Source organism: Esox lucius, chromosome 17 (genome assembly GCF_011004845.1).
Source record: "Esox lucius isolate fEsoLuc1 chromosome 17, fEsoLuc1.pri, whole genome shotgun sequence".
NCBI classification, from domain to species: domain Eukaryota; kingdom Metazoa; phylum Chordata; class Actinopteri; order Esociformes; family Esocidae; genus Esox; species Esox lucius.
In genome coordinates this window covers 36,385,017-36,398,698 of record NC_047585.1, presented here as the reverse complement: position 1 = coordinate 36,398,698, position 13,682 = coordinate 36,385,017, and the positions used below count along the sequence as shown (strand labels likewise).

The 13,682-nt window shown below is 39.3% G+C and overlaps 2 protein-coding genes across 2 annotated transcripts; both read left to right on the top strand.

Annotated features, from left to right (window-relative positions):
- Positions 1–4,490: 4,490 nt before the first annotated feature.
- Positions 4,491–7,958, top strand: LOC117592718 (green-sensitive opsin-4-like). Its single transcript, XM_013138256.3, has 5 exons — positions 4,491–4,878; positions 5,475–5,643; positions 5,768–5,933; positions 6,034–6,273; positions 7,528–7,958. Exons 1-5 carry the CDS (start codon positions 4,515–4,517, stop codon positions 7,627–7,629), a joined length of 1,041 nt encoding a protein of 346 aa, XP_012993710.2. The 5' UTR covers positions 4,491–4,514; the 3' UTR covers positions 7,630–7,958.
- Positions 7,959–9,031: 1,073 nt separating this feature from the next.
- Positions 9,032–11,379, top strand: LOC105016827 (green-sensitive opsin-4). The gene is made up of 5 exons (XM_029114085.2): positions 9,032–9,471; positions 9,647–9,815; positions 9,940–10,105; positions 10,206–10,445; positions 10,766–11,379. The coding sequence occupies exons 1-5, from the start codon at positions 9,108–9,110 to the stop codon at positions 10,865–10,867; spliced, it is 1,041 nt and encodes a 346-aa protein (XP_028969918.1). The 5' UTR covers positions 9,032–9,107; the 3' UTR covers positions 10,868–11,379.
- The last annotated feature ends 2,303 nt before the right edge of the window (positions 11,380–13,682 follow it).

The window sequence follows — 13,682 nt, the reverse complement described above, 5'->3', positions numbered from 1 at the left end:
TTCAGTCGCTCTGCTACCTGACTCTGGAAAAGCCCATGATTGTCACAGATGTAGGTAGACAGGGCATGCAGAGCAGAGCGAAAGTCAGGAAACATCCTTTTATTACTTCTTCATATCAACAAAAACAACAAAAGGCACACCAAACCGTGAACTGAAGCACTACTGGAACAAACGATGAACCACAAACTCAAAGGTATCAAGGGCAACTGAAATAGGCTCCCCAATTAGAGGCAATGAAGTTTAGCTGCTTCTGCCTGGGGAGAACAAAACCGCAGGCATCTATGTGGTCAGACCCTGACTGTGACCCCCAGGCACATAGGGATGCCTAGAGGCCCCCAGCCAGGACCTGACAATGAAGGATGTGTAAAATGTCTCCACTGAGAAAAGCCTTCAGTGTAATAATTTTTCAGTCTACCCGGCAGATCTTAAATAATTTTAGCATTTTAATATAACACATTTGTACTAAATCTGCAGTATTTGGGGGGGGGGGGGTTTCGTTTACTCACCAGAAATAATTTATATAGAAGTGCATTCTAAAATGCAGAATTGTTAAGTCAACAAAATTTGCACCGTCAGTTGTTGTCGAATTGAAAAGCGGCATTCTCTCTCTCTTTATTAAGACATAGACCCATCTCTCCTTAAATTAACATTGACAGGTGAAGTCCTTCAGTAATTTCCTGGTTGCTTGCATTCTACACAGTTCTCTTCATATTCTACAATGACATTCTACAATGTATTTTCAAGGGAGAGAACGCTCACAAAAGTTTAGGGAATCACGGTGGATCTAAATCGCTTTTTTAAAACAAATAATTGTTCAAGATTTTGTAAGCTGTGTTTGCTCTTCAGCTTAGTTGTACTTGTGTTATTAGTGTGTTGTACCAAGTGTCCGGTGTGTTGTACCAAGTGTCCGGTGTGTTGTACCAAGTGTCCGGTGTGTTGTACCAAGTGTCCGGTGTGTTGTACCAAGTGTCTGGTGTGTTGTACCAAGTGTCCGGTGTGTTGTACCAAGTGTCTGGTGTGTTGTACCAAGTGTCCGGTGTGTTGTACCGAGTGTCCGGTGTGTTGTACCGAGTGTCCGGTGTGTTGTACCAAGTGTCCGGTGTGTTGTACCAAGTGTCCGGTGTGTTGTACCGAGTGTCCGGTGTGTTGTACCGAGTGTCCGGTGTGTTGTACCAAGTGTCCGGTGTGTTGTACCAAGTGTCCGGTGTGTTGTACCAAGTGTCCGGTGTGTTGTACCAAGTGTCCGGTGTGTTGTACCGAGTGTCCGGTGTGTTGTACCAAGTGTCGGGTGTGTTGTACCAAGTGTCCGGTGTGTTGTACCAAGTGTCCGGTGTGTTGTACCAAGTGTCCGGTGTGTTGTACCAAGTGTCAGAGGGAAAGGAATTTGGGATAAATATTGTGGTTCCCTGGGGATTACCCAATGCCTTTAAATCCCTGTGGTATAGGTCCTCTGGCTTTTGTCACCTGGAAGGCAGAGATCGGCTCAACTTTTCTGACTTAAAAGGCGTGATTGAAGTTTGTGTTCAGGTTGTCTACCGCATGAGAACTGGTCCCCTTGGTGTCATACATTGTTGTATTCCTCAGGGCAAGAAGGATGTATTTATAACCAAAGTTTTTCAAAGGAATTCAAGACAGCAATTAATATTGCCATTACAAAATGTTAAATTTGTGATCAATTAACATTTTCTTCAATGTGTGATTACAGTACATCCTTCTTTCAATGCCAAACCCTCCAGATTTACAGACTTCTGATCTGACCAGTTCTAATCCAAGTGCTTTCATGATCTGTGTGCTTGCTTTGTAACTCTTCAAAATACACCATTGGCATGGAAATGAAATCTAATTTTAGATATGTTGACCTAGGTGGCAATGTTATTGGGTGGAGGATTTTTTCTTTTAAAATGTTTAAGAAAAGTTCAGAATGCTCTGTGATGTTTCAGTATATGTTTATATTGTCAGTCCTACATAGTGTTGGCTTTTTTACCGTATGTAGCTGCACAGATGTACATAAATATAAATCAAATTACACAATTAATTAGTTAAATTAGGTCAATAAGAAACATTTAGGTCCTTTCGCTCATGTCTGAGCTTAGTGGGACTGTTAGGAACCATTTAGTGCCTAACAATCCCACTAAGCTAATTCTGCTAATTCAGACAATGACATGGGGACGCTATGTCAATTCAGACAATGACATGCAGCCTTAACATGGGTATAAAACTGCTCTTGCAGTCATCCCAGTTGTTAGCAACAGAACAGGTCAGGGTTTCCCAAGTTTGGAGACAAAGACCATTTAATATAATAAACAGCTATTACTACTGCTAACTACTGCTTGATTAACTTCCTTTCCTAAACTTGCCAAACTTTTCTGATTTCAAGCCATACTTCCTTCAGAAACAGATGTGCTCACATTTTGCGAAGACCAGGTCTTTTATTTCTTATGGAATTCACATTAAACTGTAGATCATAACAGAATGGCACAATCATAAAACAAAACAAGTCAACAAAGAAAAAAATTAACTGACCCCTGTTCAAAAGTCTGCATACCCTTAGTTCTTAATACTGTGTATTGCCCCCTTTAGCATCAATGACAGCACACAGACTTTTGTAATAGTTGTCTATTAAAACCCAAATTCTTGCAGGTGGTATCTTTGCCCATTTGTCTTGGCAAAATGCCTCCAGGTCATGCAAAGTCTCCCCAGAGTGGCTCAATGATATTAAAGTCAGGAGGCTGTGATGGCCAATCAAGAACCTTCAACTTTTTCTGCTGTAACCACTGGAGGGTCAACTTGGCCTTGTGCTTAGGGTCATTGTCATGCTAGAAAGTCCAAGTGTGTACTATGCGCAGCTTTCGTGCAGAAGAATGCAAATTGCCAGTATTTTCTGATAACATGCTGCATTCATCTTGCCATACATTTTCACAAGATTCCCTCTGCCTTTAGAGCTCACACACCCCCAAAACATCAGTGAGCCACCACCATGCTTCATGGTGGGGATGGTATTCTGTTCACTATAGGCCTTGTTCACCCCTCACCAAACATAAGCTCTATTTTGGTCTCGTTACTCCATATTACAGTGTGCCAGAAGCTGAGGTCACCTGTGAGTTTTTCTGGCAGTTTTGGCTGAAATCTTTCTTGGTCTACCTGACCTTGGCTTGGTATCCTCAAATGGTCCACTTTTTAATAAGTGATTGAACTTTTGATATAATTTATATCCTTTTCCATCTTTATAAAGTTCCATTACCTTGTTGCCGGACCGCGTAAGCAGAGCTGGCTAAGAAGATCGAATGTCTCTTACTGAGTGACTGACTGACTGACTGGCTAGTCCTTGTTAAATAGCATAGTGGTTAGAGAAGCAGAATTGTGAACTATAGGTCCTGAGTTTGTATCTCATCACAGGCAAAGTGAAGTATGCGTTGTGAATTATTGGCAAAAACTTTGCTGGCTGAAACTGTACATGGTTAAATTGCGACTGTTTCTGGCATGGAATAGTTCATCTTCAGCCTCGCTAGAAATTGCTCAATTCTTATGATTATTCCTAGGAAGTTAATGGATACTAGTAAGCCTATTTAACTCCTCAATGGAGTCTAGCATCTGTTGAAACTTGTGATTTTGTGGTGTAGTGGTTAAAAACAGTGTCTTTCATATGGAACACCTACGTTCAAATCTATTGAGGGCAATTATATTAATTGTTTATTGTACAATCCACGATTCACTTGTCTTTTCACTTGAAAAATGTGAATGCCCTTGAGTTGCCCAGCTAAAGCCAGGTCATCAAGGCCGATCAAGGCTCACAGACGTTCTGCCTCCAATCTCCCAGAACTTGAGAGAATGTGCAAGAAAGAATGAGAGAAACTGAAATAGAAAGTGAAAAAAAAGTGTGCCAACTTGTAGTTTGAGGAAGTAAGTATATAAATCAGATGACCACTGTGTACTTTGAAGAAATGTTAGCTAAATGTACACTTCTTCGTGACAATAAAGATGGATGGATGTATCGTAGACAAGTATGCCCATCAAATCCACTGATTAATTTGGAGTGCACGTCATAATGTATAAAGCATTGTAACATCTGTGTGTAATCCCCCAATCTCCAGTGACCAGAATATTATAGCTATGAAGCATTACTGTACAATTTCCTGATATCAGAGATGGACCACTGGTGAAACGAAATATTATACCCATTATTATGCCCATAGATTGACACACTGTGTTTCTGGGGGTGGATAAACCCTTTAATGAACTGAACAGCTGACATGTTTCTATTGATTAATTCGTTTACGATGAATTCATTAGTTAAATGAATTCAACTGGTCCAAATTAAGCCATGTCCGATAGGTCAATTAACTATTAAGTTCCTAAAAGTCCATTCTAAGAAACCTTAGCTAATGATATAAAGATCTCAAAAGCATATAAAACTCTCTGCCAGGATTAACAAGTATTGTCAAAAGGTTGACAGCCAGAGCAGATCTCAGCTAGTCTTTTATTCCTAGCTTTCTCTGGACATCCACTGAGTAAAGATGCAGAACGGCACAGAAGGACATAACTTCTACATCCCCATGTCCAACAGGACTGGGGTTGTAAGGAGTCCTTTTCTATACCCTCAGTATTACTTGGCGCCTAAATGGCAATACTATGGTCTTGCCTTCTACGTGTTCATGCTGATCTGCCTTGGATTCCCCATCAACGGTCTGACCCTCTATGTCACAGCCACAAACAAGAGGCTCCGACAACCGCTCAACTTCATCCTAGTCAACTTGGCCGCGGCTGGAATGATCATGGTCCTCTTTGGCTTCACCATCACCATCACATCAGCTCTAAATGGCTACTTTGTTTTTGGGCCAATGGGCTGTGCTGTTGAGGGCTTCATGGCTACACTTGGAGGTAAGAAATTAAAAACCAATGCAGGATAAACTTCACTTCAATAAATTGTTTTAATATACATAGGCGTCATTGCCCTTCTTTGTCCTTTGGATTACGATTTTTGTACAACATATGGTATCTTAAGGCTAATATTTCCAAAGCTGAATACCATGTTGACCATTCCTGAGCTGGCGAGGTCATTCTCTCCCTGAGCAAGGCAGTGAACCCTAACTGTACCCAGGTCTTTGATTTACATGAAAACGTGTTCTCAGACATACTCATCTGGTAAAATAAGGGTAAAAGAGAAAGCATAGTTTTTTTATTTGCTATAAAACATTACTTGAGATTACAGTAATATGGGCCATTATTGTCATTGTTCAAAAAAATTTATACCAATAATAATAAAAATTATAATAATAATAAAAATTGCTCAGGGAAATATGGAAAACAATTTTATAATGTTCCCTTGTCTCAACTTGTCGAGACTTTAGAAAGTCAAAGTATTAAACTGTACCCAAACTAAAAGTAATACACATTTGAAATTAATCTATCTGTAGTCAAAGAAACAACAAAACATTTGGAACTGAAATAGGTAACTTTGTGATTTCATTCTTCAGGTGAAGTTGCCCTGTGGTCTCTGGTTGTGCTGGCTATTGAGAGATACATTGTGGTCTGTAAGCCCATGGGCAGCTTCACCTTCACTGCCACCCACGCTGGTGCTGGTGTTGCATTCACTTGGATTGCTGCTTTTGCTTGTGCTGGTCCTCCACTGTTTGGCTGGTCCAGGTAAGATCCACTTCAGGACACTAGTAACATTTGATTGTATTTACATGCGAATCAGGTGATTGTGAATCCACAAACCATCAACCGTACTTACAAACAATATTAATATAGTTTCTATTCGGCTTAGGTACATCCCAGAGGGTATGCAGTGTTCATGTGGACCAGACTATTACACCTTGGCTGAAGGCTACAACAATGAATCCTATGTGATCTATATGTTTGTCTGCCACTTCATCATCCCAGTCTGTTTGATCGGTTTCACCTATGGAAGCCTTGTCCTCACTGTCAAGGCGGTAAGCAATTTCTTACAGAACATTTATCCAGCAGTTCCACAGTCTTATGTAAAGTATGAAATGTTTTCACTCTGATGTTTTGATTCTCGTCATGTTTCAGGCTGCAGCTTCCCAGCAGGACTCAGAATCTACCCAGAAAGCAGAGAGGGAAGTCACTCGTATGTGTGTTCTTATGGTTGGTGGTTTCCTGATCGCCTGGACCCCCTATGCCAGCCTTGCTGCTTATATCTTCTTCAACAAAGGAATTGCCTTCACTGCCCAGTCCATGGCTGTCCCTGCCTTCTTTTCCAAGAGCTCAGCTTTATACAACCCCATAATTTATGTACTGATGAATAAACAGGTTAGTAAAATTATTTGCAGACTTCATAATGTATTATGGGGTTACGATTATATATTGGGAATGTAAAAACTTGACATTATGGTGAGCCAGTTCTCCTTCCATCTTGGCAAATGTGATTAATCCCTATCCTTTGTGTTTAATATATTCAGACGAATGGTTTATATAGTCCAGTTGTTTAAAAAATGAATTAGATATTAATGTGAGGAAAAGATAAAGCAATTGAAAGAGGAAACCATTTCAATTGTATTAACTCTTCCTAGCAGGAAACATTTGCTTTGAAGTGTATTGTAGGTATACTGCAGGAATGTTTCTCACTTTAATTGTAATTATCTGATTGCCTAGTATATCTCGGAATAGAATGTAATAATATAATTTTTCTGATCTTTTCTGAATTACCTATGTGGTTATTAGGTTTGACAATGTGTCAGAAATATTTATTTCCAAAACTAAGAATGATGGACACAATGACACTTTGTTCGCAAAAATAGGCTGGGGATCTGAAGAATAAGTAAGATGTAGGTGTCTAAAGGCTTGACCCATCACTGGCCTATTGACCCATCACTGGCCTATTGAGCCATCACTGGCCTATTGACCCATCACTGGCCTATTGATACATTCTAAAGGCCTAATAATGGATGCTTTATGTTATACATTTACAGTCTTCATGAAGGTTACTACCTTGGAATCAATCACATTTCAGTGTTAACACACCAGTGTTTAAGTTGGTGGTCTGTCGGTTTCTATTTGGTCTCAGGATGTTGGGTTTTGGTAAGTCAAGGGGTTTGGCTAATTAATTAGCTGCCAGTCTAATTACCTGGCTGAATAGGTAATTTGGCCTGGCTGGCCAGTATACAGGCAACAATTATACCAAAAAATAATAATTATCAGTGAGATGGCGTGATGTAAGCTATTTCCAAAATGTTAGTTTACTTGAGGCTCAATGTACACATGCAGCTGTTTCCTGGGCGCACCTCCCCCACCTTGTAGTTCTGTGCACTGCCCTGGAAATAAGAGGGATAATTACTGCACCACCTTGTAGGTCTGTGCACTGCCCTGGAAATAAGAGGGATAATTACTGCACCACTGAAGTAGGGCTGGCAATCCTCACGCCCCATTCATCAGACAGCGAATACACAGATGAGGCAAACAAGTCAATGAGCCAAAATCTGACGCAGTGGCAGTTTGCCACCCAGATGTTTTGTTTAGTGTATCTTGCATTTATTGACATTGCTTATTTTTCTTTACCCCTGCCAGTTCCGTGGATGCATGCTGGCCGCTGTAGGGATGAAGTCGGCAGAAGATGAGACTTCTGTCTCAGCGAGCAAGACGGAAGTGTCTTCTGTGGGCCCTGCGTAGAGTCCCTGTCATTGGATTTCCCTACATGAACTGTTTTTTGAAGGCACTTAGATTTCTTCTATTAACTGGACATTGCGCAATGATTGTGTGTTGACCAACTTTGCACAATCACTGCTTTTCTCTGGAATGTCAAACTCAATGTGGTTAAGAATAGACTTGCTCAAAAAAAACAATAAAAAAATTAGACTAGAGTAAATAGAAATGTTACGCTGATCCAACCGAAACAACAGAGGTTCCTCTTGAAGGTGGTAACAAATAAGCGGTCATCAGATTCTGACAGTTTTTCTTGATGGATTGGTATTATAGGAATAAATGCATGCATGAAAAGACTCCTATGTTTTTTATGCTCATCTGACAACTGATTTTGAATCTGGAAGTGGAATTGGGGATCCTATACTTACATGATAGTGATTAACTCTATGGCAGCCAATCTTCTAAACGCAGAATTGAACAGGCATGCTACATTCTCCGTGTAGCTTTATAGCAGCATGTTGGCAACGGTAGTCTGTATCTGGCAGATCATTCTGTTTACGCTCAGATTCTGCCAACGGGAGATTATGCCCCAATCAGCCTAATTAGCCTACCATGGAAATGACAACTAGAGAGCTATCTTGGGTTAGTTATAAACTTCTTTGAGCCTACAACCTCTCTTGAAAAACAATGTAAGGACTTTCACAATGCAATCACTGGAGTTTGAAACAGAATCAGATAAGTATATTGACATACAATCCAAACCCATTTCTTATTTTCTTTTTTGTCAAATCCTCAACTCCCAGATTGGAAGGCTAAATCTACAGTACCTGACAATAGTGACATCTAAAGACAAGCTCAATAATTAGCTACTAGCTAAACTGAACAAAAATATAAACACGACATGTAACAATTTCATGTATTTTAGATGGACTATCAAAACATTTGAGAGAAGCTGTTTGTGCACATCGGACATTTCTCGGATATTACATTTCAGCTCATGAAATATGTGAGCAATAGTTTGCATATTGCTTTGTTAGATTTTTTCTTCTGCATAGTTTCCACAGTTCAAAAGAGTTTCATGAGACTGGAGGCAGAGTATTCCTGTAGCAGCACGGCGTCACCCAGCCCTTTGTTGCTCAATGTAGTTGAACATAGACTGGCTCTCCATTTTATACTCATCCAAATAAATACTTACTTGCCTCACATAGTTGGGAACACATGGATGAACAGCTGTCACGCGTGTCTTGACTAATTAGTTCACATTCAATTAATTAGTTCAATGAAATAAATTGGTCCTAATTAAGCCCTTTAACTCATGTCTGAGGATAAGATCAATTAGATGTTTAGTTCCTAAAAATCCCCACTAAGATAATTTAGCCAATAAAGACTCAAAAGCATATAAAACACGCTGCCAGAATTACCTAGCATTGTCTTAAGGTTGACAGCCAGAGCAGATCTCTGTTGGTTTTTATTCCTAGCTTTCTCTGGACATCCACTGAGTAAAGATGCAGAACGGCACAGAAGGACATAACTTCTACATTCCCATGTCCAACAGGACTGGGGTTGTAAGGAGTCCTTATCTATACCCTCAGTATTACCTGGCACCTAAATGGCAATTCTATGGTCTTGCTTTCTACATGTTCATTCTGATCTGCATTGGATTCCCCATCAACGGTCTGACCCTCTATGTCACAGCCACAAACAAGAGGCTCCGACAACCACTCAACTTCATCCTAGTCAACTTGGCCGCGGCTGGAATGATCATGGTCCTCTTTGGCTTCACCATCACCATCACATCAGCTCTATATGGCTACTTCGTTTTTGGGCCTTTAGGCTGTGCTATTGAGGGCTTCATGGCTACACTTGGGGGTAAGGTATTCTAAATCTATTTTAGTTTTATAAATTGCTTTAAAAAGACGAAAAGCATCATTTAAACTAATTGAATATCTATTTGGAACTCTCACATCTGTGCACTATTTAGATTTGAAACAAATGAAAAACATTTTGGAACTGTAATTAACTTGGGATTGTTGTTGCATTCCAGGTGAGGTTGCCCTGTGGTCTCTGGTTGTGTTGGCTATTGAGAGATACATTGTGGTCTGTAAGCCCATGGGCAGCTTCACCTTCACTGCCACCCACGCTGGTGCTGGTGTTGCATTCACTTGGATTGCTGCTTTTGCTTGTGCTGGTCCTCCACTGTTTGGCTGGTCCAGGTAAGATCCACTTCAGGACACTAGTAACATTTGATTGTATTTACATGCGAATCAGGTGATTGTGAATCCACAAACCATCAACCGTACTTACAAACAATATTGATATAGTTTCTATTCGGCTTAGGTACATCCCAGAGGGTATGCAGTGTTCATGTGGACCAGACTATTACACCTTGGCTGAAGGCTACAACAATGAATCCTATGTGATCTATATGTTTGTCTGCCACTTCATCATCCCAGTCTGTTTGATCGGTTTCACCTATGGAAGCCTTGTCCTCACTGTCAAGGCGGTAAGCAATTTCTTACAGAACATTTATCCAGCAGTTCCACAGTCTTATGTAAAGTATGTAATGTTTTCACTCTGATGTCTTGATTCTCGTCATGTGTCAGGCTGCAGCTTCCCAGCAGGACTCAGAATCTACCCAGAAAGCAGAGAGGGAAGTCACTCGTATGTGTGTTCTTATGGTTGGTGGTTTCCTGATCGCCTGGACCCCCTATGCCAGCCTTGCTGCTTATATCTTCTTCAACAAAGGAATTGCCTTCACTGCCCAGTCCATGGCTGTCCCTGCCTTCTTTTCCAAGAGCTCAGCTTTGTTCAACCCCTTTATCTATGTGGTTATGAATAAGCAGGTTAGTCATTAATTTAGAACACTCTGGGTTTGATCTAGCATGTTTATTGTTGATACATTTTACATACTGAGTATAACTTTGTAAAAATGTGAAGTGCTGTATTTCTGCATTTAAGAACACGAAACACTGGACGAGCACAAACGAACACCAGAAAAGACAATAAAATATATGTTCTCTTATTTTTCCTTGATAGCAGGGCAAGATAATACAGATTAGAATGTGTCATCAATTACATGGATATGTAAAAGCATCCCAGATATTTTGTTCACTCTATCTTATTTTTATTTATTTACATTTCTGTTTATTTTTTTCTCTGCCAGTTCCGTGGATGCATGCTGTCCGCTGTTGGGATAAAGGGAGCTGAAGATGAGACTTCTGTATCAGCGAGCAAAACAGAAGTGTCTTCTGTGGGTCCTGCATGAAGACTTTACCTTGATACTGCACTTTCTGCTGTCAAATTTGTACCCTTGACTGATGCTAAACATGGACTGTTTTTGAAAACAGTAACATTTCTTGGAGGCTGTAACAAAAAAAAAGCAGTATACAGTCAATCAATCCTAATCCAATTTTTTGTTTTTTTTGCTCTCAACTTTGCAACTCTCAGATTAGAGCTGTACTTAATAATGGTGACAACTAATAGCTGAGTAATAATACAGAATCCAGCTTCCACAGTTTACAAGGAACGGGGCAAGAAGCAGACCATCTCTTTACAAATCCTGCGTCACTCTGGACTCACTCAATGTAGTTAAGAACAGACTTGCTCAAAAAAAAGAATAAAAAAATTAGAATAGACTTGAGATGTTATACGGGTTCAAATTAAACAAGAGTGTGGCCTGTCATAGGTGATAACAAATGATTGTATACATACATACATTTCTTGAAGGATCATGAGATTGTATTTTTTTAGTATTTAATAAATGCATGCATGAAAATACTCATGTTGTTGTATTCCTTTGACAAGTAGAAGCTAAGCAAAATGGGTGACTAATGTTTTTTATAGATATGGACTGCAAGTGTTGGGACCATGAATAATTGTTCTGTTCTTGTGGCTCTAGACCCCAGGGGCCTGTTTCACAGACACAGATTTAGCCTAGTCTAGGATTAAACAATCAAGTTCAATAGAAAACTCCAATACCGGCTACTGACGTTTGGATTTCAAATCTAACAATTTCTATGAGTTTGTGTTGACACTTAGATTTTCTGTAGATGACATCAACGGCAGAAGTAGAGGCTACACTGCAAGGTGAAAACCATTAGTTAGCATGGCCTAGTGGCAATACCTGTAAAGCCTGAATGATGGGCAGAAGAAATTGTGGAGATCTTTTTCCCCTTTCGTTCTGTCAAAAATATGTGGAGCAACTCACAAACATGTAAAGCCACTCACAAATGCAATAAAATGCAGTCACAAATCTGTAAAATGCAGGTGACAAATACTGTAACATTCACAATTGGTTTTTTTAGCATTTTCAAGTATGTTTGTTGAACTATTTGCATATATTTCTTGACAGTGATTTTTATCTGACAGTTGCATTATGCATTTGTGATTCACTGTATATATTTGTGACTCGCTACTTAAAAGTTTACAACATTTTGATAGAAATCTTATCTCCATAAAAAAGCTCAGAAATGTGGTGTCCCTTTAGATCCAGCAAGTTCAGCTGTGGTAGTTATTATTTAGACTAGCAGATTCTCTAAAGTACTGTATGACGGTCAATCATCAACACAGACAACACTTGAGTATGTACAACAAAAAGGGATGATGTCAATTATATAAACTCCAGGAGATCGTGCAAAGCAGCATTCCAAGTTTTCAAATGAGCTAACAAAGAAATAACGTGTTGGGACATAAATAATAATGTGTTAGGACATTAATAATAATGTGTTGGGACATTAATAATAATGTGTTGGGACATTTCCTTCAGTTGTTCTGTTAATCTGTTGACTGGATCAGCTGACTGGAAAGTGTAACAAGAAAACAAGCAATTTGGAATACCTCTAGTTTTGTTTCCAGATATAGCCAGTGAGCTAAAGACATTTTAGAGTGCTATCATTAATTAAATAAGTATACAGCGCAATATATTAGACATACAGTGACTAAAAAAATGATTAAGAAAAGCAGGAAATACAAATTGCACTGAAATTAGCATTACTGGTTTAACCATTGACTTGACAGAATGAGGGTCTTGACGTGATTTAACCTTAGCTGAGATACGTGCCCATCATTACTCTGGACTTCACTTAACAATAAAAGGTTGAGATGAGCGACAAAACGTATTATTAGCATGAGAAAGCTCACAGTCTAAAATAATTATTCATTAGACTTTGTGATGACTTCGCGCTATTGAGCATTTTTGCATGACAACTGCCAATCAGAGTTTACCCATAATTTTTTTACCCACTACACCATTGATAGCCAGCAAATACAACCTATACATGTTCACGTAAAGCATCTCACTTTAGGAGTGCTAACAAGGATAAGGAGAGATATGGTATGATGAATAGTTTAGCTAAGATGATCAATGATCAAACTATTTGGTACATCTGGAAACAAGGCAGTAACTATAATGTATTAAAAAAAACATCCAATATGACTCATCTTTTATTTTGAGAACAGTCCAAAACATTAGGCTATTTTAATGGCCATGATTACTAATGCGTTAGTCCAATGCACTTACCTAACTGATTGGAATTAATCAATTAACTGATAGGAATTAATTAGGCAAAGCCAAATACGGTCACTGAGAAGGTCACTCCAAATGTTGAACCAGGACATCAGTGCTGCATCATGTTCAAGAGAAGCTGGTGTTTGTGGAGAGCCTAACCCCAAAAATTTATTGATGTTGGCATTTCATGTAAGTTTAGAGAGACAGAGGACCTGGGGGAGAGACTTTGAGGACTACAAGAGCCATTTAAATACAGAACATCAATTTAGCACTGAAATAATCCTGTATAACAAAAAAAGATACCACATTGATATGGGACACTGGTGTTTTTCAAAAAAGATATTATCCATTTTATGAAACGCATTTTTGGGAAAGGGACATTGTCATTGGTCCAGTATTTTCCGTCTCCTTTTCGAGAAAACCTTGGAAATCACAGATATGGTTCAAATCAATGTCTCCATGGGTCCAAGGCCTTCACCTCTTAACAGGCTGATGGATACATTAGTCAATTATCAGATCTACATGCAAACATGAATAAGGAACCAAATTAATTTGTTCTAATTTAGTTTCCATT